The sequence below is a fragment of the Tetrao urogallus genome (assembly GCF_951394365.1).
Source record: "Tetrao urogallus genome assembly, chromosome: 3".
NCBI lineage: Eukaryota > Metazoa > Chordata > Aves > Galliformes > Phasianidae > Tetrao > Tetrao urogallus.
The window spans coordinates 20,209,340-20,236,836 of record NC_136815.1 but is presented as its reverse complement, the minus strand read 5'-3'; the positions used below and the strand labels follow the sequence as shown (position 1 = coordinate 20,236,836).

Sequence of the window (27,497 nt, the reverse complement as noted above, 5' to 3'; positions counted from 1 at the left end):
ACTATTTTACAAATTAAACAGGAAAGGGAAAAAAGACCTAAGTTTTACAGTTAACACCAAGCTTAGTTCCCTGCTGCAGTGAGCAAAAGCAATTACTCTAACAAACAAGCCACTTTCCACTTAAAAACATATTTTGAGTTCTTGCTCCTCCTTGACCTTTGGGAAGGCTGCTTCTGAACATCAGTGCTCTGGTGGCTAGAAATATTACATTCACATGCTATTAACCTTAACATCTATATTAAACTATTCATGTATCAACTGCACTCTTAAGCTGAATTTATTCCCTTCATAGTGTTCAGCTCGATGTTTCAACAGACAGCAGAAGAGGTGGCTGTTCTGCAATATTCAAGAGGCCAAATGTCAGCACAGACCCTTCACCTCCCTGCTCACCCTGTGCTCCCCTTGGTGCATCCATTCCCTTCCACTCAGTCACTTGGGAACAGCTACCACCATGCCAAGTATCCTACAGGTTTGTTCGTAGGTAAGAGTAACTTCTTTTTACAGATCACCATTGGTCAGCTTTTTTTTGCTTTTTTCACAATGAAATATTTTGAAACTACCTAGTGTTGTTTTTTTCACATCAACATCTTTATTAAGTAGGTCGTAAGTCTGTTTTCAAGACGAATCTTTAAGTAACTCATGTTACCCTTTATACCCAGGCTCGATGATCTTTCCCAGTTTGTCTCTAGTTACTCTCTGTCCTTACTCTCCTTCATTCCAACGCTATCCCTACCTTCTCAGCACAGGTACAGCTCTGCTGCTTTGCTGTTGTCTAGAAAAAAAAAAAGAAAAAGAAAAAGAAAAAAAAGAACTACCTAATTTCCCTTAAAAACAATAATTCCTTCATCTTCTAAAGACAGCTAAAAAAAAACACTTTTGGCAGAAACAAGCACTACCTTGGAGTTCCATTTACCTCACACCTCCGGCTTTCCCTCCCGCACCACTGTCGGACGGCAGGGTGGGACAGCCGGGCAGGGACAGCGGGCAGGGCCGTTCCGCCGACTCCTGCCGGGGCAGCCGCGCCCGGCAGCGCCCACCTCAGCCGAGCTCCGCTGCGTTCCCCCGCGGTGCCACCGCCGCCCCTCAGCGCTGCCCTGAGGCCTGCTGACCGGCCGCCATTCCCGCCTTGCCCTCGCGAGGCCTACCGCTACCGCTGCCCGCACGCGGACACACCGACGGCCGCCGCTCCTCCCTCAGCCCGACGGACGCGGCCTCCGTCCCCACAGCCCAGCGCCGCGCCACCCGCCCGGCTCCGGCCGCTCCTCGACGCGCACGGAGGAGCAGAGAGGCGGCGGAGAGGCCGCGTGCGCACCCTGGCGGGCGGAGGCCGCGCGGCGAAGGCCGCCGGGGCTGCGGCGGAAAATGGACCCTCGGGGGGGGGCGGCGGGGCGAGCTGCGTGCTCGCCCAAAAACATGTGTAACAGAGTATCTCCGGAGTGCCGGCACCCAGCTAACTTCGAAGTTCGCTGAAGTTGTGAAGTCTCTACATAAAAAGCACTGCAAAAGCCCTTGCACTGGAGTCTTCATATTATTAGTAAGCAGGCTAACTATCCTCGTGCTGAGTGTATCTGCAGCTTACTGTTGTTCTGGGAGAATGTAAAACAAATATCCTGAAGCTCCCTGCTAAAAAGCATCCATCACAAGGCTGCAGTAAGTTCAGAGCATCCATTCAATATTTGGTTTCACTTCCCTAATACCTTAGAGGTTTTTTTTACTTCCTACCTTTCTTTTTCAAGGCTTCCAAAAGGTGTAACAGCAGAATTGCCCAGATGCAGACATTCCATAGCACATCCTACACTATTTGCATGGTCTGCCCGTTGCATACAAGTTGGATCATTTGTGTCTTGATTCAACAGATTGTTCTTGGCTTTCCTGCTAAATCCTATGGCCGCATTAGATTACCTATTTGAACAAGAATTCACAGCATTTCTTATGAGTCAGCAGAAAATATTTTGCATGTTTTCACAGTCTTTGGACAGCACTCAGTTAATTTCAGCCACCTCAAAAGAAAGACTTATAAAGAGACTCTTGGGGATACTAATGGAAAAATTACAAAGACTCAAACAATTTTTTTTCCTTCAAATGAAAATGTGCGAGGATACATTTTTCAAGCACATTGCAGAGACAGAGGAATAGGAATGGGAAGTCTTAAGAACCTTAATATTGCTAAGTTAACTAAGTATGGTTTAAGATTTAGTATGCATTGTCTAATAAAGCAACTTGGTGCATGAAAACCTAAACCTGTTTAAATCTGCTGTACAAAATGAAGCATAGCATAACGTAACGTACCATCACTGTTTCACACAACACTACACCTTCACTCACTTTAACAAACAACTACATTCTAATCATCAACTGTTAATTTCTTACTTTGCTTAGTTTTATTTAATAGCCAGACACTGCTCTGGTAAGACAAAGCTGATGAGCTCGGTAGTTTTATGTCTTTATGTTGCCCTTTCCAAGGCTGCTTTCCTCACAAAAATGCAGCAGGAGTACTCACAGTCCATCTTGCTCCAAAAGCTAACAGTCAAGGAGGCATTTTACTACATGTCTAAGACAGAACAATTGCCTCAAACCCAGTGCTGCACAACTTACTTTTTGCTTCATTTGCAGCATCTCAACTTGTCCTGCAATGAGGCCACAGAGGCACATCCCTCGGTCTTCCTCAGATGCACAACAAGACTAATTGGGAAGTCTCCCTTGTTGTTTCAAACTTGTATTCACTTGTTTGTGAATACTGAAGGCCACACCTAACCCACAAAATAGTTTCCAGCTCTAAGAGCAAAGAGCACTTCCGAGAAAAGGGCAAGAAAGCCCACCACACACATTAATTCTCTAACTTATGAAAGAGTTGTTAGAGATGAGCTTTGTGCTGTTTACTGTACATTTTTTAGATATGTATTAAGACGTACTTTATTTCCATGTGGATTAAATTTTGGTTTTCTCTTTTAGAATTATTTCCTCCTTGGCCAATTATATTCTGTAAGAGAGGTATTTCTTTTACTTGCTTTATATTATTGCCTTTCCATGCATGAATTAGAAAAATCAACATTTTTTTAAAATCTATTTGCTATTCAGGAACTATTAGCTATGGATACTGATTAGAATCTTAAAAACTCATAGCTCAGGTTGGAAAAGACTTTAAAGACCATCAAGTCCAACCATGACCTAACCATACTACCCTAACTAACAACCTTCTGCTAAATCATGTCCCTGAGCACCACATCCACATGGTTTTTAAACACATCCAGGAATGGTGACTCAACCACCTCCCTGGGGAGCCTATTGCAGTGCTTAACAACCCTTCTGTAAAGAGGTGTTTCCTGATATCCAACCTAAACTTACCCTGGCACAACTTGAGGCCATTTTCCCTCATCCTGTCACCAGCAAGAAGAGACCAACCCCGCTCTCGCTTGTAAGCACCTTTCAGGTATTGGGAGAGAGCAGTAAGGTCTCCCCTCAGACTCATTTTCTCCAGACTGAACAGCCCCATTTCCTTCAGTCTCCCCTCGTAAGGCATATTCTGCAAGCCTTCACAAGCCTTCTTGCCCTTCTTTGGACCTGCAACCAATTACAAAGTTCTTGATTTGATTGATTGAAAGATTGAATGAAAGATTACAACCAGTGCAACTTGATATTACATCTTTTCTATGTATAGATATGTAACAAATTTTGCAAACAGATACAAGTCCCAAACTAATGGAAAAAGTGAACATGTAGACAAATCTAATACTGAATCCAAGCACTGTAAACTACAACGGCTGCATGTGGATATACACACATGATCAGTCCATGTATTTTGGCTTTCTACAAACAGAGGTCTCATTCAGAAACTTTTGCAAAAAGCAAGTAAAATGAAGGAAGTTATCACTAAATTGAAACTAAAAGAAAATTTTTATTCCGATGTTTTTTGCCTTTCTCTTCCCCCAAAATTCAAATTGATCTCCTTTTCCTATCCAAAGACTTTCCCATTACACTCATTTGGAGTCTTTCTTTCCCTTAGAGAAATGCAAACAGATAAACACCTCTAGCAAGACATACAATGTAGACATACAATTTCTTACTAACCTGTTTCTGTTGGATGCTGGATTTTTTGTGTTTTCACAGATTCAGGCATCTCAGCCTCCTAAATAGATTCAGAAGTTTAACTTACAATAAACTTAAATGCTCCCCAGCTACTCAAAATATGCTGAGCAAATCAGCATTCAGTTAAATCCAATAGGAACAATGATGTATTTAGAAATGATGTGTTTAGCCTTTTCTCATAATTTTATTGATAATTATAGCTATCCAAGTAGTATCAGCATCTGAATATTAAATGAACATTCACCTTTCTAATTAAAGATTTACTGAACTTTCATTACAAATAAGCATAGAACAGAGAAGATCAATACTTTTCCAAAAGTGATTGTTCATTTCTTCTTCTACTTTGCTTATAGTTTAAAGCTATGAAATAACATGTTGTTCTTTGCCTCACTGCTCACTGATCAGCATGGTTCTAGGAGATCACAGTTTTCTTTCCTTTTTTTCTCTCATATATTTTCAGAAAGCAGACATTCAAAGTCTTTGGATGTCACAGGCTTAAGGAAAGACCTTATTAATGCTAGAGATTAAAAAAAATAGCAACTATCTATATATATTTAGATTCTTAGCCCACACATAGCCTACTCAAAAGACTACAGAAATATTTTAGCTATAAATCAGATTTGAACAACGGGATTTGTTGTGGAGGATAAGAGCCTTTGGCCTTAGACATGCCCGACCAGCTAATGAATCTGCTGGATACTGAGTCCAGTAAGTAAATCCATGCTCCTTCCCGAGCTCACTGTTGAGTGTTAGTCATTTCTCTTGCCATAGAAAATAAAGAAACTCAAATATGTTTCCTTAGGTAACAGTCCCTAGGCTAACCTGCTTGAAAGCATATCTGTTGCACTCGGCTGGAGATGGACTAATCACTTTTAAAGATCCCCTATGGCTATAAATTACATTTTACTCTGATTCTTTCTTGAAAGCACAAAGAACTAACCCATTTTGTGTGCAAAACTATCCACTCCCATGTGCCTGAATCACTGTAATCAAATCTGAACTCTGTAGCACTGTCTTCACCACCACCCTGAAAAAAACACTGAAGAGAAGAAACAGCATAAAGGCAATCAGCCAAATCAGAATTAGCCCATCAGGTTTATTTTATACAGTATATAAGTAAAACAGTTGAAGATCAGTATCAGAAAAATTCTCCTGGTGAAGAGAAGGAGGAAGGGGAGGCCCTTCCAAGTGTAAAATTGGCTAGAGCAGTTCTTTTGCTGCCACAGAAAAAGTTTTGCCAACTCCTACTTCAGCAGGAATGGACAGGGGTAGGAAAAGGGTGATATGGAACACCAATGAAGGAAAAAGACAAAATAAGTTTCTAGATTTCATGATTTTACCTTTTTTCTTTTTTTAATTGCTATAAAGGTCACCAAGGAAATTTGTTCCAAGATGGATCTGGAGGGAATTATGGGCAGACGGAAGTGGACTAAAATGTAATCCCCCCTTTCCCCAGACCTGCCATTGCCTGACAGCCTTAGTTTTCCTTCAGAAAGAGCAATTTCAGAAACGAACTCAGTGAAGTACTTAAGAGAAGAACCTGCCAGCTCCTCAAGGTGTTAATTTCAAAGCTGACCTCTGTGGTTTGGTTAGTAGGCAATTTTATGCAGTGGTTAATCTCATTATTCCAACATGGATGTCAGCTGAGCAGCCTACTTCTAGATGGTCACAAACACAAGAATAGAGCCGTACGTATTCGCTTCAATATGGCCATGCTTGATTCCGACCATAGAGCAACCAGTCTTGGCTTGGAAAGGTGGGGTTTTTTAATTTATTTCTTTGGACCTGGGTATGTTGAGCTGGGTCTTTTGAATGCTTATCAGCCATGGTGAGAGGAAGAAATAAAACTAGCCAGTAGATAATACTGTGAATAGCTATCCCAGCAGTCTGAATTTCATTTTCATTTCTTAAAATTATGCCAAACCAGAACATCTAGTTCTGGCAAGAGGAAAGCTATGCTTCACAGACAAAACTCTTGCCAACCTTTGGGATCCAAGTTATTCCTTTGGGATATTTTAAAATGATACTAGAGATAGGAACCTCCTTTTCTATTTGGTAGATCAACCAGGAAATGGGAGACATGGGCCTGCAGCTCAAACCAGTCCACAAAACTGTGCTGTGTTTTCAGTCACAACCACTGTCATAATTGCTTTAAAAAACACTCTTTTAATTTGTTTATATTGTTTATAAGATACCATATTACCTTTTTAATATACCATTTTACCCTTGCTTTGTTTGTATGTTTTTTTGTAGAAATTCAAGGTCTTGCATCTGCCCTTCTGCTGGTTTAATCTAATTACTTTTTATATCCTGCACTGCCTGGAAAGATTTATATATATATATATGTATAAATCACAGAAATAGTCAGTGTACTAGCAAACATATTCCTTTTCTCATGCACAAGAAAAGACATATGAAAACAGCTTTTTCCCCCAAGCCCCTGCTTTAATTCTGGGACTAGTTTGCTCTACGCTGTTCTTTCCTCCTGCATTAATAGTTCCCAAAGCTACTGCAACCTCACGTACCTACAGCTCAGAATTCAAGTGCTGTAATATAACAGAAGACTGCTTACATACAGAGACTTGAAAATAAATTGGATGCCCGAGTATATCCTTTTTGTGCATTATTTTTTCCATGCACAGAAAAGAAGTGAGATATAGCATGAGTTTTCTAAAAAATAAATAAAATAAAAATAAATCAGTAGCTATACCCCCACTTAGAAAACAGCCACAAAAAGTGAAAAAAAGCTCTTTATGTACATATTTGATATTAATGTAATCACACCAAACATTTCAAGAACTTTAAAGAGATTTGTGCGGAATTTAGGTTTCAAAATTCTGAAGGCCTTTCGGTTTTATCTGCATGTATAGCAAATCCACTGAAGGTCTACAATCTATCAGCAGCATATTGAGAGTAGGATCCATATATTTCTTCCATGACAAGGGGGAAAAGATAATAATGCTAAAATATGAAGATAGGTTTCTAAATGTAGCTCTTTGATTTTTCAGCTGAATAAGATGGGAGCGCAACCCAGGAAGTTCCTATTATTTACTAAGATCATTAGAAAACAAAACAACAACAGAAAAAGCAACAACAAAAGAGTTCTGCCTTTCAAATGTGCACTTTATTCATTCTTTACATGTTGTAGTTGAATGGAAAAGCTGAAGTCAAGGCGGCCAACCTCTCCACTTTGATTTTTAAAATTTTCCTCCTCCTTCAGCTCAAACAAGTCACTTCAGATCATTTCACATCACTTTGGATATAATGAAAAAGTCTTTTACAGTGAGAGTGGTGAGGCACTGCAGCAGGTTGCCCTGTGATGTGGTGGATGCCCCAATCCCTGCAGGCTTTCAAGGTGAGGCTGGATCAGGCCCTGGGCAACTGATCTAGCTGTGGTGTCCCTGTTCATTGTAGGGGCGTTGGACTTGGTGACCTTTAAATATTCCTTCCAACTCTAAGGGTTCTATGATTCTAAATCAGGACTTACCCATGTAAAAGTTTCTAAGACTCTTAGAGCATCTACTACCACTGCTGTCATGATAGCATACAGGAGCTAACCTTGATCCAACTCTGGTATAAACTACAGCAAAAGTGCAGCAGGATCAAGCTCAGCAATACAGCAAAGCAAGTTAAATAGTCAGTTATCTGAGCACCAACATCTAACTTGGGACATCTTAGCAGAGGCAGCTAATGTCAGTACAAACAAATTACTGTGGGCTCCATGGCTGGCACTGCTGTAGTACTTTCATTGGACAGACAATACAGCTTCAACAGCACACAGACATCCCAGGATTGCTTTGTTTTCTGTTCGTGCTTTGAAGCTGTGTTAGATGGAGAAGTATCCACTCACTCACCTTGCCAAAACTAAGAATCACATAACGTTTTCACCAGTTTGCTAGTTCTCTGGATTGTAAGGAAAAAGAAACAGATGATAGGGAAACAGAAGACTTCAGGAAGGCCAAATTCTCACCAGTAGATTTAAATGAGACAAGATATAAACACCAAAAAGCAGGTTTCTTCGTAGCTTAAGACCAAGTAACCTTGCTCGCTGCCACCAAAAGGCATGATTCTGTTTTTTCATCTCTACTTCCAACCTCAATCCTTGCTCTACACATTCATCAGATGCAGACAATTCAACTCTTTTAGCCTGCTAAAAGCTATTAGGTTTTTTTCTTTTTCTTTGTAGAGAGGAGTAGAAAAAGCCACAACCACAGCAATTAGCCATTGAAGTGGCCCAGCTAAACTAACAGCACCCTCAGGGCACTGCCTGATAAGCAGAACTTTGGCACCAGACTCCCTGTCTCCAGGGTTTATCCTCACCCACAAGTCAGCTCAACTGTTTGCTGCGTAGCAAGTGAGGCTGGGGAGCCAGGCCGGAATGAAGTCAGCCCAGCAAATCCAAAAAAAGTTGGTCAACAACTTATTTTTAGCTTCAGTTACCTCCCCAGTCCATCTCATCGTGTCTGCCCTTACAGTTCTGTCAGCACAACAGAGGAGGAGACCAAGGTGTGAGGAAATGAAAGGGGAAGATGATCAGGTTATTGCCTCAGGTATTTTGCTCATTGCTATATAGATCATAGAAAATAAGTAATATCTGCCCAAATTGAGCTGTAGTTTGCAATTTGGAACTCAAAATTCTCTTTTTATATTGTTTTGTATGTGTATTCCCATTTGTGGCCACCATATCATGCAGGTATAAAAATCAGGAGTGAAGCAGCCACAGAAATATCTCTCATGGTCTGAAAGTGAGAGAATATATAGCTTATTGCAGGAATACTGTAGTGATAAAATTTAAAACATGCAGAATCACAGCCAGCAGTGAATTGCAATGAAAAATAGGACTCAAAGCCGACAAGTTGCTCAGACTGAAAGACTTTGTAACTAAGTTAATTCAAAGGATTTTTCCTCCAACACTGTTGTCATGGATCTTGCTAGTTTCTCCTAAGCTTCTTGCTCACCACTTTCTGATTCCAAGCTTACAGTGCAGCTCTTTCATGCCCTGAAGACTCACGTAAGGAAGTTGAGTTTTGCCAATTTTTGTTTCCTTTTCTTTTCCCAGTGGTGAAAAAAGAAGATATTCAGTGAAATGTAGAGTAATATCCCAGCTCTTCTCATATATCAGCGAGAGATAAAGTGCTGATTAGCACTGTGCTTTTGGAGAAGAACTTCACAAATTCTGGGAGTAAAATAAGGTGATGGGTTAATTGTTTTCCTCACTTCTGAGTCTAAATGTAAGTAGCTCTGTTACTGACGGAATATCTCTATCCCTTCACCTTATGCTCTTACAGAACATCCTTCCCTCAAAACAAAGCTAAGCAGAATAGACAGTTCTGCGTTTAAAATGTCTATGGATGTAAACTTCCAAGACCAGTACTTCTCTTGAATGGAAGACCAGACAACAGTACTCCAGCTGATAAATAGGAAGGAAAGCATGCAACTTTTCAGTGGTCGCTGCTTTCCTGGGCAGTTTTCTCCCCTCATTGTGTCGAAGTACAACACTGTGTTACATACAACAATGTAAACATATGTAAATATCACAGTTCAGCAGAATACAAACATGACTTCTAACAAGTAAGTGGTGTCTTGGCAGTGGACCATGGGTTCATTCAATTGGACTTGATGTGTTTGTAAAGAATATCAAAGATGCGTAAAAACATAATTTAAAGTACTTCCTATTTTCATGTGTATCTAATCATATCGGAATCCAAAGGAAAAAGAAAACCATCTCTGATTGCACAAGAGCAGCATATAGAATGTGTTCTACAGGATGCATTTGAGACTGGGACAGCCAGGGATTGTGTGCACTCAGCAATACCTTTTGTAGGCAGAGAGAGGGGAATGATAAATAAAACAAGCACAGACAGTAATCTTACTGCCTCACTGAGTAAGCCTGAGTTTAATGCTGGACCTCATCTCAAAAATGTTCAGAGGAGTATTAACAACTTTATGTAGATGAGAAGACTGAATAGAAAGCTACGTGGCCTGTCAAGGTGATGCAGAATGGCTGCAATGCCCAACTTCACTCCAGTCAATAGCAGAGACAATGTTCACTTCCCTGGTTTGGCCACAGCCTGTATAAATACCATGCTGTCACGGAGTTGACCAGATCAATCTATGTCCGTGACAGGGGCGACAGGCCTCTGCCCTCCCCCCCCCACCCCAGTCCCACAAAAATGGGAAGGAAGGAAGGGAGGAAAAGAGCAGCGGCAACAATCTATGGAGGAAAACTTATTTTACTATAATATTGGAATACAAGATAAGAAAACATAATACAATTTAATTGAAATTGGGATTAATAAATCAGACAAGATGAGAGGGAGAGTTCCCGGGACCAAGTCAAACCTGAAAAGCTTGGAACGGCTAGGAAAGCACCTCCAGCACCCACTGCAAGGCAGCAAGAGAGCGCCCCCCCACCCAGAAGAGCCAGATCCCGTGACTTCTGTAATGTACAGGGATAGGTAGCTGGGACTGGGGCAGTGACACTTTAATACCCCGTACACTACATGATGTTTTGATGTGGAATACTGAAACCATAAAAAAACAAGACAAAAACAAAAACATAGAAGCATGACACATGCCTGGATCCAGCCTCATCCACATGGGGAAAAAGGATATCAGAGACCAGTGAGAGAACAAAAGACTCTTCACATTTTATGACTAAAGCAACTCACAGCCTCAATTTGCAGCTTGCTCAACAGAGCTGTGTTTGATTTTAGTTTTCTGTCAGTTAAGAAATGAGGCCTGTCATGGTATAGAGGAAAATAAGCCACAGATAGTGGCTTATTTATTTATCTATAAATATAACAAAAGTTTCTTGCCCTGTTATTAAAATCAGCATGTGATCTGTGAATTACAAAGTGTTTTGTATAGGTACAGCATCTGATTAAATGCCTACGGAGGAGATATACCTAGCAGATCGTGCATGGTAAGGTTGCTACGTGTCTTATAAAAGGAAACGAGCATATTCATATGTGAAAGTTTTGCCCCTTGGCTGTCTGTACTGCTATACTTTGATCTCTGCTTCCATCCCCTCCCAGCCAGTAGCAGCTGAGCTTTATGGGGAACAGCCATGAGGGGCTTTATAAGGGGTGGGTCTTTCACCCAAAGCAAGCTCATGCTCTATTTGGAGTCTTCAGGAACAGCAACAAAGAAACAAGGGAGGGGTAAGTTAAGCACCTCCAACAGCTTACCAGACAGAACTCCATCATCATGATCTTGAATGAAAAATAAGCTGAGGCATTTTATTAATTCTCTACGTAACCCCATCGTGCATGGTGTAACCTTCAAAAACAGAGGAAGTCAGAAAGTTAGCTATCCACTAGCATAAATAAGAAAGAAATGTAGAGTATCTACTAATACAACTTGTTTTCAAACCTTTCCCTTATGTTATATAACGTAACAAAACAGAAAATATTTTCTACTCTGATATACACTTAAGTGTACTCTAATGCAAGACATCTGCCACACTACTCTGAATCTTTACTATTAAATCCTCAAATCCTGTTGTACAGTAAGCACTGTAATCTTCAAGATAATAACATTACTCATGAGCACCACAAATACATATTTCTGAATATTTCTATACTTCTTAAGCTGTTCGAGTCCTAATCCACTTCTATGAAGTATCTAAAAGTCCTGCCCCTTTTACTGAAAGCAGCAGACTTGTTGTAGGGTTCTGCAATTCTGTCATGGGTGTGGGTGTACGGAGCTTGATGTGGCCTCTCTGCATCTCTTTTGAAAGAGAGCAAAAGTGGCACCAACAAAAATGCACAAGTGAACTGCAGGACCAGCTGCATGGTGGCATGATGGAGACAGAAAGGTCAAGCAGAGGTGAGCTGGATCAGATCGAGGCAGTTGTCTTGTTTTGTTTAAGGTTCTGGGAAAAATATATAAACCTAAAAACAACCACCAAAGCGTGAATTAAAGCAGACATACCCTAAAATATCACGATGCTGTGAGAGCATCCCAATTAAGCAGTGGCCATAATCTCCTGATCTCAAAAAGATGCTGGACACTCTTTTGTCTGAACACAAGGTGGAGATTCAGGTTTTCAGACTTCTTCCATAAGGTACCAGTCCTGAAGTATTTCCAGCTCTTTGTCACAGTGAGAGCACTGTAAATTCACTCCATGCCCCAGAAGAGTCCTCCCCATCTGTATCAGACACATTGCTGTCTGTAGCAAAAAGCAGACATCACATAAATAGAGGTTGAGAAGAATTGCTTCAAGTTGAAATTAAGAATCATATCCTTGAAATTTTCCTTATACTTGTTAATATCAGGACTGTACTGGAGAAGGCAGCAGAGCACAGAAATCTCTTGCCTCACACTCATCAGGTATAAAGGGAAGAAAGTTTTAGAAGTTCAAACACAAAAACAAGAGTGGATTGTCAGTTGCACCATCCTGTCTATGTCCATGCTAACAAGCACCCACAAATTACTTGAAAATGGCCACAAAGCTTCAACATACTACCTTTTAGTTGCATTTAGATGAACCAGGTAGCATTTATCAGAAATGTCAGACGTATCAGATTCAGTAGGACTCTGACTTTTTTACTTCCTGTTCAAGGCACAGGCCTATGTTGGCCTGAACACAAAGAAGTTCAGCTGCAAAATCTAATTCCACTTCAGAAAGACAGTAAATGTATTTCTGCACATCTACAATGAGGTAACCTGCAGTAACTCAAAAAGCCCTATTTGTTTTTAAGACTGCAAATAAATGGTGTCAGCAGTATTTCAAATATCATCATTTTTTTAAAATGCCATAAACAAGTTAAATCTATATCTATAAAGGTGATATACAATGCAACATACAGTGCCACCACCTGGCTTTAATGTTCCTTGATCCACTGCAAAACGAACAAAGTTATCAAGCCTGAGCTATCAGTACTTTTCAGTTCATGCTATCAAATGATTTTGTAACTCAAGATCCCTATGCAAATTCCTGATAGGAAATGTCTCCTTATTTCTTCCATCCTATCACCAACTTTTTGCCTCCCCTCATTAGAATTCCCAGCTCCCACCAACAGTTTGTCCAACTCACTGTGACTCTGCAAAGATGCTGCATGCTCCTCCTTCTCTACAGGCATGGGGAAGAAACCCCAACTGAAGTTTTCCAGCACAAGCCAGTCTGTTGTGTCAACAATACCTGGTTGCTACTGGCTTCAAAATTTAACTAGCAATTATTTATGTTATGGATCACAACAGCTGATATCCCAGAGCCACAGTGCTAGTGATGTGCCAGTATTGCAAAGTCCCACAGTTTCACAGTAAGAACCAAGGAACAAAAAACAAGTAAAGAAGAAGCATGCAGCAATAAAACAAGACTTAGTAGTTGCACAGTAACCTTCAACAACAGTGTGCTGCTTAAGATTTATGCCAAGCCTGAGCCATCATTTTTTTAACTACTCACGTGAACTATACCAAAACAAAATGGATTTTATTTTAAGAATGTGATCCCAAAAGGAAAAATATATTTTCTGATTCTATCATAAATGAGGGAAATCTGAATTGGACAGTCAATGCCATAGAAGTAGAGAGAACATAACGTTAGGAAGAGATGATTATCAACAAGCATAAGAAGCAATGCTCACCTACAAAATCATCAACACCCTCAGCACAGCAAATCCCTCAAATAACAGAGTGTATACTTCCATTTCCTCCAATAGGGAGTTTTACTCTTTCCTAACTGAAACGATCCCCACTTTTGCCAAATTCTCGCAAGTGGAAAACTTCAATGCAATTCTAGAAGCCCTTTACTTGTAACATTCTTTCTGCGGAGTCCAGTGTCTGGATATCAGGTGTAACACTGCTGCCATCAGCAAGACAACTAACCAAAAAAGCTCTCTGGGTTGGGATCTTAAGCGTTGCCTGCTAGGTAGAAGCAGATCATTGTTTCATTGCTTCCCATATTACCAGATAAGATAATGATGCTCTATTTCCCTAATTATTCCAGTAAAATAAATGGTTAAAATAATTGTTTACTAAATAACAATTACTAGAACTACTGTTAAAATTTGAAGATGACAGGAAAACAAAGAATAGCAATGTTGGGGCCCACGACACAAAAAGTACATGTTGGACATGTTGTACAAGAAGTAGCTATTGGAGGAGGTCCAGAGGAGGGCCATGAAGATGATCAGAGGGCTGGAGAACCTCTCCTATGAGGACAGACTGAGAGCTGGGGCTCTTCTGCCTGGAGGAGGCTGTGGGGACTTTATAGCGGCCTTCCAGTACCTGAAGGGGGCCTACAGGACGTCTGGGCAGGGACTGTATAAGGGTATGTAGCAACAGGACAAGGGGAAATGGTTTTAAATTGGAAGAGGACAGATTTAGACTAGATAATAGGAAGAAATTCTTTACTGTAAGGGTGGTGAGACACTGGAACAGGTTGCCCAGCAAGGCTGTGAATGTCTCCTCCCTAGAAGTACTCAAGACCAGGCTGGATAGGGCTGTGAGCAACCTGGTCTAGAGGGAGGTGTTCCTGCTATAGCAGGGGGTTGGAACTAGATGATCTTAAAGGTTCTTTCCAACCCAAACCATTCTATGATTCTATGATGATTCTAAGGCCTTCTAATCCAACTTCTTTTCTTAATTCATCTGCTTTTCATTTCCTACAGCATCTCTTAGGTCATCATCATACTGCACGGTCTCTGCACTACCTGGTTCCCTGTGTTTCACGGCCATGGAACACTGAGGCTTGAACAGCATTGCTCCAGGCTGACTGCGTCCACTGGAGGAGCCAGTGATAGGCTGCAGTCTTAACCTTCTTCTGATGTCTGCATCCCGTATTTGTTTCATATACTTTTGTATCACATGTGAAATGTTTCATATCAAAATACGTGCACCAAAGGCATGTGTCTGCTTAAAGAGAGTAGTTAATTTGGTGGGCGAGCACAGGAGATTACCCCTTTTGTATCACCATGAAAACAAAGCAATCCTTCTTTAAGATGAAAGAAGAGGCCTGTCTCCTGGGTATGAAGGAAATTAGTTTGGTGATATATATTAAACCTGAGTGGGCTCTTGGGAAGACTTCAGACAGGCCGTTACAAGTAGCCCCTCCCCAGCTTTCCTGTAGGCCCCCTTCAGGTCCTGGAAGGCTGCTATATGGTATCCCCAGAGCCTTCTCTTCTTCAAGATCTTTTTCAAAATTCCTCCAGCTCTCACAGCCTGGGTACAGGCCACCTGGTCCACAGGGGCAGCTCTGGTTCTCAGGCACAGAAGTGATTCTACCCATCAGCTATTCCCACTCCCACCTTACACCACCCCACATGCCACCTCACTGCCCCACAGTGAGAAGGACTCTATCCAAACCTTCAGCTATTTCTGAGCAGCTGGAGTTCTCCAACAACATCATGAAGTACATCAGTAGGGAGATTGTTATGAGGATCTATGATAAATGTTTTGTTAGAGAACAGTCTCATTAAGTATCACTCTGTTTGACACACTAGTGGTTTCCACAGTCTTCTTTTAAAACTGCTTTAAATTCTTATATCTGACTCCATACTGAGCTATGGACACAGATTCATTTCATGGTCTTAGAGATAAGAAAGCAGGGAAGTTGTTCTAACTGTAGATAATATTTTCTGAACATAGCTATGGCACAGCAAACCAAAAATAAGAATTATCTTCAGCTGTTAGGTTTGGGGATCTTCCCCCCTTTATCAAATGCCTTTATCAGAGAAGACAAAACTGGCCATGCCAGTGACTGCACGCATTGTTCGGTGTTACAAATATTTGTGTTTAGCCCATTATCAGCAAAGTATTGTTAAGGAAAAAAAAAAAAAAAAATCCCTTCCAGAAAAACAAAAGGAGGAAACAGTGCAATGTGTAAGGCAGGAGAAGTCAGTATTAGATGAAGATGGGCAAATATAGACACGTCCCTAAAACAACACTGGAATCCAGAATAAGCGTAACACACATACAAAGGGCAGAGTGCTGATCAGTGACAGTGGCAATGCACTTAGTGAGTGCACTTGGCAACTAAAGCCATTCCAAACCAGTCAGAAAAATACTTCTGAAAGAAATAGCAGCATCAAATCAAAAAGGTTGAGAACTCCTTGCAGCCTATTTTTGGAAAAGCAGTAGAGTTACTGTTCCTACCTCCCCAAACCAGGTAGCAGTATCTACAAAAATACAAATTGTATTTTGGCAACACTACATATCCAAGAGTACTCTTCATATTTGCTATACTTGGGTCCAGAAATTCAGGAAGCATGCCACATAGTGAGAATTGCACACCTTCTTGCACTGCTTTAGGCTGCTTGTTTGAATCCCTCACTGTTACCAGCATTGTGGTAAAATCTCCTGAGAAATCTGGAGGTGCTTCCTATCCTCCACTTGCCAACCCCAGCAGCTGGAGCACAGTTCTGTCCCAGGTGTAATAAAGAACAAGCTGGCTGGGGGCTTTCTCTGGCTTAGAGGGGAAAAAAAATGCCTGTTTTATAATTTCCCCAAGAGGAAAAAACAAACAAACATATGAAACCCAATATTTTTCCTCCTAGTTTTCTCATTAGAAAGCTTAACATGAGGTGATTTTCTTTAACAGAAGTTAGCACTAAGCCAAACACTCTGCAGGGTCTCAGGGGGTTTGTTGCTCAGCACGAAGGCTCCTTATTGCAATATCTTTGAAAATATCAGCTGGTTAGGGGACTGAACTGAATCTTAACACTGAAACAAAAATGTCTTTGAATTAAAACTCTTTAGAACTTTTGATGCTAGAAACATCCCTGTCCCAGCATACAACAACATACAACAGAAGCTGGAAAGGACAGGAAGTTCCCCCACAGAATCCAGATTTCTGACCAGCTGCAATTTTGCAATTGAAGTTTGAAAAATAGAAGAATCTAAGTAAGAATGCAGCCTGGTTTGCTAAGTAAGAAATGTTTTTTTTAGAGCAGTGCTGAGAGCAAAGATACTCAGCCTGCCTTCCATTTGTGCACTTACCCAAACACGTGTGAGTTACTGCAAAGGAATACCCTACACCTGTGCATTCCTCCAGCGGTGGACAAACATAAGAGTGTTGCAATTGCACAGGGAACCTGAAGCTGCATGGCCAGAGGCAGGGGCTCTGTCCAAGAAAAAGCAGCCTGTGACCCAAACAGCTTTGGCTCGTGATAACACTTGCAGAATTCTGTGTTACATTTTACCTTCATTCTCAGCTGCACACACGCTTTATCTCCCCCAGGTGCATAACCTCTGGCCCCACGCTTTCACCAGGAAGGAGAAACGCCTGACGTCTGAGTCTCTGATAGAGGACTACATAGGAGTGCTGCTTTGCCTGTTATCAGGCTTTGCTTGGCCATATTTGCTCAAGCACTCAGAAACTTTCCATCTGTCTTTTTGGCAGCGCCTGAATACTTTTGTTCCTGATACAAGCTGCTGCTTACCAGCAACACAGACTGGGAGAGGACAGACTCCTAGACCACTGGCTCCAAAACTCCACTGCTGCAAGAAAGGATGGCTCAGTTTTATCTATACAGGTGTAACAGCTGGCAGCCCTTGCAGCCACATCACAGATATGTCACATTAGTCTTTGTTTGCCCAGTAGAGAGATAGACCATGGTCCCAAATAATACTCGAGGATGCAGATGATCTGCATTACAGTCAGACTGATAGGGATATACATTCCTGCTCATACCATCTTTATCCTGATGAAAAAAAGCAGGAGACAACACAGCCACAAAGGCCTCATCCAGTTAACATTACTGGCTGCCTGTCAGACTAGTGCCGTTCATCATTAGGAGCTGGAGGCTGTGGTGTACTTAGTGAATCTACCATTCACTGGCCAAGCTTGCGGAGTTTGGGAGAGGGGAAGAAGGGTAGGTTATGAGTCTGATTGTTCAACTGGGCTACAGGACAGTGTTGGTAAATATTTCAGCCATGTCTGTTTCCAGCAAAGCATACACTGTGCCAAGATGCTTCCACGAGCATCAGGAGCCTGCTGTCCCCTGATGGTGCCCTATGGGAGATCAGGTTGCTGGAAGACAGCCAGAGCACACCTACCATAAGGACCTATGCAACAAGTGAAGGCAGTGCTGGGCAAAGATGAAAGAATCTGCAAGCCCTAGCAGACAACACAGTCTCTCACTATGGGAGAGAACAGAGAAAGTGAAAAAAGCCAGCAATACAGTTTTTAGACAAGAAGTAGTCTAGCCATTCTCATTCACTTCTTGTCTCCCATCTTATTCTATCAAAACCAAAGCCTCTTGTCATAAATTCTGTGCTGACTTGATTTGTGACAAATCTGAATAGCTGTATCCATGGGTACACATTAGCAGCTGTGGTGGCAGAAGCAGGCTCTCCCTGCTGCTCATCCCACATCACCTTGCAGCTGCTCATATGAGCGTGCACTGACTCGTTTCTAATAGGACTGTGGCATCACAGCCAGCCTATGTTGCTGACGGGAAGAAAGTGTGCTCTTGCATCATGTCAGTGACGCTTTATTATTGAATCATTCATTAACCTCTTGCTATGTAGCAAAGAGCAAGTGTGAGGGAGACACCTGGCTTTAATGCTGTGTAGCTGTAACACTGAAACCCTCATTATGCTTTCACTCCTCAGGAATGTGTAGGACAGTAAGTGCTGCCCACATATCTCAGCAATTGAGAAAGAAGAAACAGCACAGAAGTGTTTTGAGGATGAACTTCACTCTGTGTCTTTCAAACCTGTTAATTTTGTCACTCTGCCATAAGACATTTCACAAGCCACTTAATATACTGGGGGATGCTGCTACACACACAATGAAGCCAGCTCATTGAGTGAGATTCCTTAATAGCCAAAATGAATATTTATTCAATCATCTGCTGCACCAATTAAAGGCAGTGTGCTCAGCTAATGACAGTGGATTCACTCGGGTCTTCCACACAGCTATTTGATCTCTCTCAGGAGTTTATTCTTTGCCATAATGAAAAAAGACACAAGGCACTTCTGTTATTTTTGTTATGAAGCAGAAATTTGTGCATGCACAACCATTGTAAGCTGAAGTTGTAAGCTTAAAAAGCTGGAGAACTACTGTCTTTGCCAAGCAGGAAGCTTAAATGTGTATGGAAATCCACTGTATAGTGGGACAGAAATTTGATTTTAATTTTACAGCTTGAGAACGTGCTGAGTTCACATTAATCTTTAGGGTATAATTCAGTGTCTGCCTTGAACTCTGCTGAATAACTGACTGCTTTGGCACTGCAGTCATCGCTTCCTTTAATAAGAACACTTACACTTACCTAACTGTAAATCAAGTGGGTACTGCCCTTGTACTGATCAAGAGTCACCTCTGTTTACCAAAAGGGTCTGCAGTGAAGAAATACACTGAAATGTACAACCTCATTTCTGATGGTACGTTAAAAGAAATCCACGTTACTGTCATGCCAAAAACCATCTTTAAATGCTGCAAATGTACTTTTTCAAAACTTGTTTCCTGCCAGATCTTTGCCAGAAAAGTCAATTTGTGGTGTTTGGGGGAAAACTGCAAGCATTCCTGCAGTTTCTTTAGCAGACCTGTTATCAGTTTAATCAAGACTAATTAAAACTCAACGGAATTGCTGGGAGTTACCTTTCAGGCAGTAACAGCTATTGGATTGGAACTGAAGAGAGCTCTCCTCAATAAAGAAATCCTCACTCAGAAAGAGGCTTCTCATCTTGAGCACTTTAGTACATCTGAATTTAAAGGACCATAAATAAGAAGATGCAGTTTCTTTACCAGGTATAAAGTGAAAAGCCTTCTTAGAATTTGTTAGGACTATTTCTTTACAACATTTTCTGCAATCTTCCTGAAATCTCCTTCCACACCTCACTCACAGCAAGTGAAGAAGTCTTCAGTCACAAAACTGTTACCTTGTCCTTCAAAACTTCCTCTCTTACAGAGTAACTCACTGAAAATGAAGGTATAGCAGCACACCAGGCACTTCCTAGAAAGCTTCAGCAGCATCCCTTTCCTGAAAGCACTGCTGGAGTCGTGCAGTGCGCATCCGCTCCAGCACCAAGCCAACCTCATAAAAACTACAACAGTGCACGGAGATGGGAGAAGGGAACAGCCGTGGCACCTTGCAGTGGTCAGGCACAGTAAGAGCTAGCTGGGCTCCAAGCCTACAGAAAGTCCAGGAGCCATCCTAGGCCAGGGCAGAGCAGAAGATAAATATCCTATTTCTTCATAGGCTCGTTGCTTTCTGCTCCACGCCTTGCTAGCTGAATTCATGACATATCTGACTGAAGTCTGAGTCCAGGTAGCCCACATTGAGTTCTCCACCATTTGCAAAATCAGATAAATACATCTAAAGGTCATTCAGGAGTCACTACTTTGTCTTCAGATCTTACATTTATAACAAAGTTGGGATTACAGCAGGGACTACGTATGCTCACAGAATTTAGTGGTTATTCTCTCTTCTCCTTTTCTCCTGATCTTTTCTTCCAGCTCCCCATTCCCGTCAAAGAATTGTACATGTCATGGGTCAAATTAAAGTGGATTTCAAAAGCCATCCAGGCTGCAACAACCCAAATACATGCCAGACTGTGCCCATCACTACAGTTACAAGATAAGAGAAGCTGACATTTTTGCAGCAGTCATCAATACACTTATCAGGATAAAGTACTGACACAACGAAAAAGCATTTACAGTTGCAAAATCCAAGAGTGGATGTAATCCTTCTATTGAGCTCTCACAAAGACTTTTCTGGGAACTGTTTAGAGGAGAAAGATCTATCAGATATGCCACAGGACATGAAAACAAAGCAAACAGTTTTTTTTTTTCCACGTGAGAAACAAGTTTGTACATGGACAAAACAACAGTGATCCTTTTTTATTGCCACCTAGGCTTCACAGAGAGCACCCTGCCATCAGAAGTTGCTGCTTTACAAGTAAGTCAGATATGCTAAGAACACAAGGAAAGGAAGATAGCAAAGGAAGCCTTTAACTCAGGAGGTAGGATAACTTTTCCACTCTTCCATGTAAGAAATTATTTTGAGGTTGAAAACCTCAAAACTTACCTGCTGTAGCTTTCAGAAGAATTCTGTGAAGATATCTCTGTTACGATGGTTGTATCCAAAGTAACTGAATAACATGATTTAAAGGGGAAAAAGAAGAAACCAGACCTTACCAAAAGAGGATAAACGTGGTCGGTTGTCTGAAAAAATGAGATGTGAATGATATGGCAACTGCTTAAACCTTCAGTGCTACCTTATTCACCCTTCAGTTTCTGCACAGCTAGCTTGACTAGTTCATTGTCAAATCACTGTGAAGCAATGAACAGTGCAAGATATACTCAAGGGAAGGAAAAAAAAAAAGTAGAACGAGTTCTTCTCATAGTAAGATTTTAAAGATTAATCTTGAGTTTGCTTTGTGAATCTTGGCACAAACTCTTTGATGCCAGAGACTACAAAACCTCTCTAAACTCGCCCTCCACCACCACAGGTTTTTGGGGAGCTTGGGAAAGTCAAAATGGTTATTTATATATTGGCTTTTGTAAAATTCATGAGATATAAGCCAGGCCTGCAGGATCCCTGTGATGCAACTCAACTCACTACACTTGACATTTAATTTTACCTGCAAACTCTTATCTTGCAATTTTCAGTTCTCGCAGCTCTGTCTGGAAGCTCTTGAAGGGAAGAAGTTTACTCATAGCTCAGTTCCACATTACATTTCTACCAGGCCAAGTGCCTGTCTTCTCTTTGCTTCTCCCTTTTTCCTGCCAGCAGCCACGAGTTATCACATCTGAGCCAATGCCAGCCCTGGTGGCTGTGAAGCAGCAGGCTCACATCGCTAATCCAAAAGAAAAGAGAGACCATGGTCTGCCACCGGCAGAACAAGTTGGCTTAAGCTAAGTGTAAAATTGCTCCCTTATATTTGGGAAAGCTGCGTAAAGGCAGTCAGTTAAGAAATAAGAGAAATATAATGTGCTGCTAATCTGGAGCCAGTGAATCACTAGGCAGGACAAGCTTGTAATGCTCATCTCAAGCCTTTTAAGCATATCCTTGCTCATTATAGGGTAAGAGGTAAAGCAGGTTGACAGCCCCAGCTCTGGAAACATCCTCCAAAGCTTAAGCCTTGGTCAGATTGCTACAGCCAGGCTTACTGTTCTGCAAGTGCTGCTCCAGCTGAGCCCGTCTCTCATTTGCCATTGACTTGGTCATTGCCAGGTAAAACTATGTAGGAAAAGCAGACACAGCACTCCTGAAAAGCCACCTCAGCTGCAAAATAGACAAAGGGACATTCAGCATCAGTGAAGAAGCACTCATAGTTTCCATGAAACTTTTGGTGTTCTGATAGAGAGATGCACCAAGACAGTGCAGATACCCACATGGGACCCCCCTGGTGCCCCTCAGGGCCCACAGCAAAGGCAAAGCTACGGCTTTTGCTGGGTGGCCCCAGAAGGCAAACCCAAGGCAGCCTCTGTTGGTGGGTTCTCAGTTTTTGTCTTACCACTTTGGAGTTCCTCTCTTCAGGTCAGAGAATTAGCATTGTACTAACCTCATACACTAGGTCTAATGGACAAAGACAACGTGGTTACAGATGTCTTTTCTCCACAGTAAGTTTATAGAGGATTTCTTTAGCAGATTAACTGCAGATTAAAATCTTAAAAGGTTGGTGACTTCTGGCCTAGAGTTGTGCTATCTCAGAGGCTTTTTACTATTTTGTTAATGAAAGGTTGTATGTTTTATCAGATCATGTAGTATTGTCAAAGAAAAACAACAAAAACAAAACAGAAACAAAAAAATGGAATTTTTCAGGAACTTTGTAAGTTTGACTCTTCCTCCAGCTATGTTAGCTAGCTAAGAAGTGTATAATGTCTCTGCACAAATCCTACCTCATTTATACAGAGGCCTGAAAGAACTACAAAACCTCTATTACAGTATCTTAGTCTAACATGAGACTGTTCTCATACAGGTTTGGGCAGCAGTCAGTCACTTGGAAGCATAAAGTCTGCTATGATATTTCCCAGTCTGTGGGTTTAAGGGGTCTAGCAAGTTTGCATCAAGCATGATTCTGTTTATTGTATTTTTTAAACCAAAACACACAACACTCTCCAGGATGCTGGATTTTACTCTGACAATACTGTAGTTGACTAACCTATTCTGAGCTTTTAATAGTTTGGTCAAGCAAATTATCTCAAGGCAAGGATGAGCTATGCTTATTTTCCCAGCGTGCACATTATAAAATACAACAAATGCAGTGAAGTCAGCTGGAAACATTCATTAGCTTCCAGAGCTGATCTCCCCCAAAACACACACACTGTAGTTGGTGCTGTTTCGCTTTCACCTTTTTGCAATAAATATTCCCTTCCTCATGAAGGAAGCATCATCAATTTTTCATTTAGAATGAATCATAGAATAGAATGGCTTGGTTTGGAAGGGAACCCAAGGATCACAAAGTTCCAACACCCCCACCACAGGCAGGGCCACCAACCTCCAAATCTGGTACTAGACCAGGCTGCCCAGGGTCCCACTCAACCTGGTCTTGAACATCCCTGGGAATGGAGCATCCACAACCTCTCTGGGCAGCCTGTGCCAGAAACCTCACCACTCTCTCTGTAAGGAACTTCCCTCTAACATCCAAACTACTCTGACATCCAAAATTCTTAATTCACCTCCTACTTAACCTGATTCCACAGGTTTCCTTTTTTGGTTGGATCCTGTCTGGATGAACTATTTCACCCATGACACTTCATCATGGTGTGCTGATGCCAGTGACAGACAGAGCACCTTTAAGAAAACTGCTAAGCTGAAAAGGCAGAGTAAAATTTTAAGCTAGAACTATGACATGTGGATTATACACAGAGCAAACAGGGCTGTGGACATGGTCCAGTTATCAGATTAATTATTATTATTAATAATAATAATAAAAATACAAATAAAAATAAAAAGATATATACTATTCTAAAATCAAAAATGTTTAAATGCATTTCATCAAAAAATGTAGATGTACATAAGCAGAAGCTGTCCAAGCAATCAAAGGTCCACACATCTGCCCAACACTGTCAGTCCTGCTGAACACATCCCAGCCATTTGCAGAGGGTGGCTGCGTAGGCCTTGGTTCAGCACGGTCGGCTACCTGACAGAGATGATGTCTGTCCTGGCAAAGGCAGCCTGGCTCTCCTCCTGGCCTTCCTACCACTAATATTTAATATGAACACTAATATTTAATAAACTTTCAGACAGAGGGAAAGAAACCTGGTTTTCCCATAGCTAGATGCTCTAGCTCCTAAAACAAGAGGCCAAAGTGGGGATGGCAGAGCCATCCATGCACAAGGCAAGGCTTCAGATCCACGTAAAGCGAGGGACATAATCCTCAGACAGAACTGAAGCTTTCTGACAACCCACTGCAATGCACTGCACTCCTCAGTATTTCTGCCTGCATAGCCTAAACCTGCCCTCCTAAGCTGGATCTCTTCCAGGATATCATTCCAGCTCATTCTCGCCTCCCTATCTGCCATTTGCCTTGGGTACTCAGCTTAGGGCTGTGCCTGCCCTTTGGCAGTAAAGGACCTGGGGTAAGGGAGCATGGCCCAGATCCAAAGCCTCGTGTGCTCTGCTCTGCTGAACAGTTGCTCCCTTCCTGCAGTGGGAGACAGCAAGGAGCAGAGTATGGGAATGCTAAACAGAAGCATTTACAGTATGCATTGCAAGAGAGGAGAAAGCATAGTGAGAAAAAAGGGACAAGTAAGGCACTGCAGCAGGGAGAAAAAAATCATAGAATCATAGAATCACAGAATGGCTTGGGTTGGAAGGGACCTCGAGGATCATCAAGCTCCAACCCTGCTGCCAGGGGTGTATTATGAGTTAGCATCAGTTGAGGAGAGGAACTACCGGAGGTGGAATAACAGTGCTTTAGGAATCGCCACGCTGAAGATGAGAGGTGTAAGTAGAGCAGTACACACAGAAGCAAACCCTTCAGAGAAGCATTGTGGAAATACTGTTGGGTATAAGTATGCAAACATCTGACCACAAGGAAAGCTCATCTGCTTCCATCACAGAACTGTTGCATTCATGAAGCCTGTGGCAGGAATTGCCTGGAGCATATATCCTGGAGTATAAGGCACGTGTATTGTTCCACCTTAACTGAGCATCTCAAGCAAAATGAGCAGAACAGGACACAGCAGCAGGATTGAAGAAACTAAAAATGAAAACCTGCCAATGAGTTGTGAAGTGCATCACAAGGTAAACCATCAGCAGAGGAGATGCAAGAAGCAGGAGATTTTGCTGAGAGTACCAATGAAGTGAGAACCTCAAGCAAAAAGCAGTAAGCCTTAAAGAAGAAGCAAAGGAAAAACTGGCGCACTGAAAAACATTCAAAATGCTCCGTAAACCAAAATAAAATACTACTGTCAGAGCTCCCATGGGGAAAAGGAACAGAGTCAGGCAAGTATGCTCCAGTGCACACTGCTTCCAGTGGCAGCCCTGCAACTGGCCCCATACCTTCCTAATGGCCCTCCAGCCATGCCCACACAGCCACTCACAGGCACACAGGTCTCGGGGAGACAGAATGATTCCCACTGCTGGAAAACCTGCTCTGCTGCCAGGAGGTCCCATGGATGCACTTGGGAGGGAAAGGGGCTAGAAAGAGCATCCATTGAACCCAGTGCCAGTGGTTTTGTTTAACACTCACAGTGGTGAGTGTTTATCAAGCGGGACCCTAAAATGGAGTTATGGAGATGAGTTAAGGCTGTTCAGGGGGGATGGCAGCATGGAGCAGACTGGTAGGAGAGCTGGTGGGGGCTCACCTGGAGCCAAGATCTGGCAAAGGCTGGGGAAGTTGGGCCCCCACAGGAGAGCCCAGTGTCTCTTGCTGTCCTTCCCTGTCTTGACAAAGCCAGAGGGAGAAGGGAGGGGAATGGGACGGAGGCTAGTCGGTTAGAAACAAACCAGACAGAGATGTGCAGATTCACCCAGGAACAATTGCCTTCAGCTAGCTGGAACCACGGGGCGGTTCCTGCTGCCATGCTGGTGCAACTCCAAATGCTGTGCTTGGTTAACCTGCCTCACCCCTTGGCCCGGGCAATGCTGAAACTGCTCCCAGGCTGAGCTCCAACCTTCTGGGGCCACCCCTGGGCTCACCAGTTGCTGTCTGTGGATTTACCCAAGTTGTGCTTCTGGAGACACAATGAGTTAATCGATATGGATATAACACAGATGAAATCTTATTCCTGTAAACAAACTGTTGCTGAGATGGTCTCACCACAAGGCTCTTTGCAAGAGAGAACAATATCTTTTGGAAAGGCTGTGACTCATACCATGACCTGAGGAAAACCCATTCTCAGTGGAACAAGGTTTGTACATATTTTTCAGAGTAGAACAAAATGCGGGAATTCTAGAAAAACAAAACAAAGCAACAAAGTAAATAAAATAACATTTTGTGCAACGTGTTTGATGACTTGTTTTCCTCTTTCATCTCTACAGCCAAACACAACCGGTCTGACAACTTCTGGAGTGCCCACGCAAAGCCCTCTGACGAGCCAGCTCCTGGTGCCACAGGCGCTGCTGGGCCTGGAGGTGGGGCACCCACACCCTGTGAGCTCCAGAACAGCTTTCCATCCCCTCCTGGGCAAGGCCCCTGCATGCATCCTCACTCACAGGCTGCTTCAGAAAGCCACAACTGCACCTGTGAGGAAAGGTGTGAAGAGTTTGGTGGAAAATATGCCAAGTATTGGCAGAGGAAGATCTATGCTCCAGGCCATGGACTGGAGCTTTCCAATTGGGCTGTCATTCTAGGCTGGTGGTCACTTCCCATCTGTATGAATCTGGTTCTTACCTGCAAAACCATGGCAGGGGAAACCAAAGTGGCAAACCTAACAGAGGCAAGGAACAGAATTAAGCAAGCTTCTTGTAGCAGTCAATGCAACACATTTGGAGCACACTTGATACTGTAATGCCTATTTTACCTCATCTATTGACTTCAGGTTTAACCTGGACCATGCACAACACAAGGTCCTTGTTGATGCAGCGTGACACAACAAACTCACCTGCCCAGGACAGCATTTTTGATCTCAGAGTGCTCAGATATCACATGGAATACTTCAAAGGTTGCTCAGGGCTATCAAAAGAGCATCTCCAGGCAGCAATAGCCAGCTGGAACACAACTTGGTTCGGGATGTTTCTTTAGCAGATTACGTGGGGAGCAGGAGACTCTGGCACAGAGACATTCTGCTCTTAGTACATAATGTGCAACAGGCCCATTATGTTGGCTCAGCTTGGAGTTGTTTGGTTTTTTTTTTCCCCTTAATAATTACATTAAATCTTAATTCAACATGTGAGAAAGCTAAGAAATGTTTCAAATTATTTTATTTTTGGAAAATATTCTTTTTTTTGTTCTTGCTGCCCAGCTACTTCAAAGGGCACCACAACTACATTCACACCTTGTGGTCTTGGCGTAGCCAAAAACATTATTTCAAATTTGTATTCAACTGTTGTATCCTAAGGATTTGTAAT

At 42.2% G+C, this 27,497-nt stretch overlaps 1 protein-coding gene across 1 annotated transcript; it reads right to left on the bottom strand.

The window, feature by feature from the left end:
• Nucleotides 1-5,563: 5,563 nt before the first annotated feature.
• On the bottom strand, nt 5,564-26,832 carry SNX31 (sorting nexin 31; the record flags this gene model as incomplete). Its single annotated transcript, XM_079533392.1, is given in 10 exon segments — nt 5,564-5,715; nt 5,718-5,744; nt 6,797-6,801; nt 9,045-9,135; nt 11,277-11,367; nt 14,701-14,815; nt 21,063-21,126; nt 22,148-22,217; nt 22,221-22,262; nt 26,821-26,832. Coding segments are annotated over 10 exon segments (669 nt in total).
• Nucleotides 26,833-27,497: the final 665 nt, after the last annotated feature.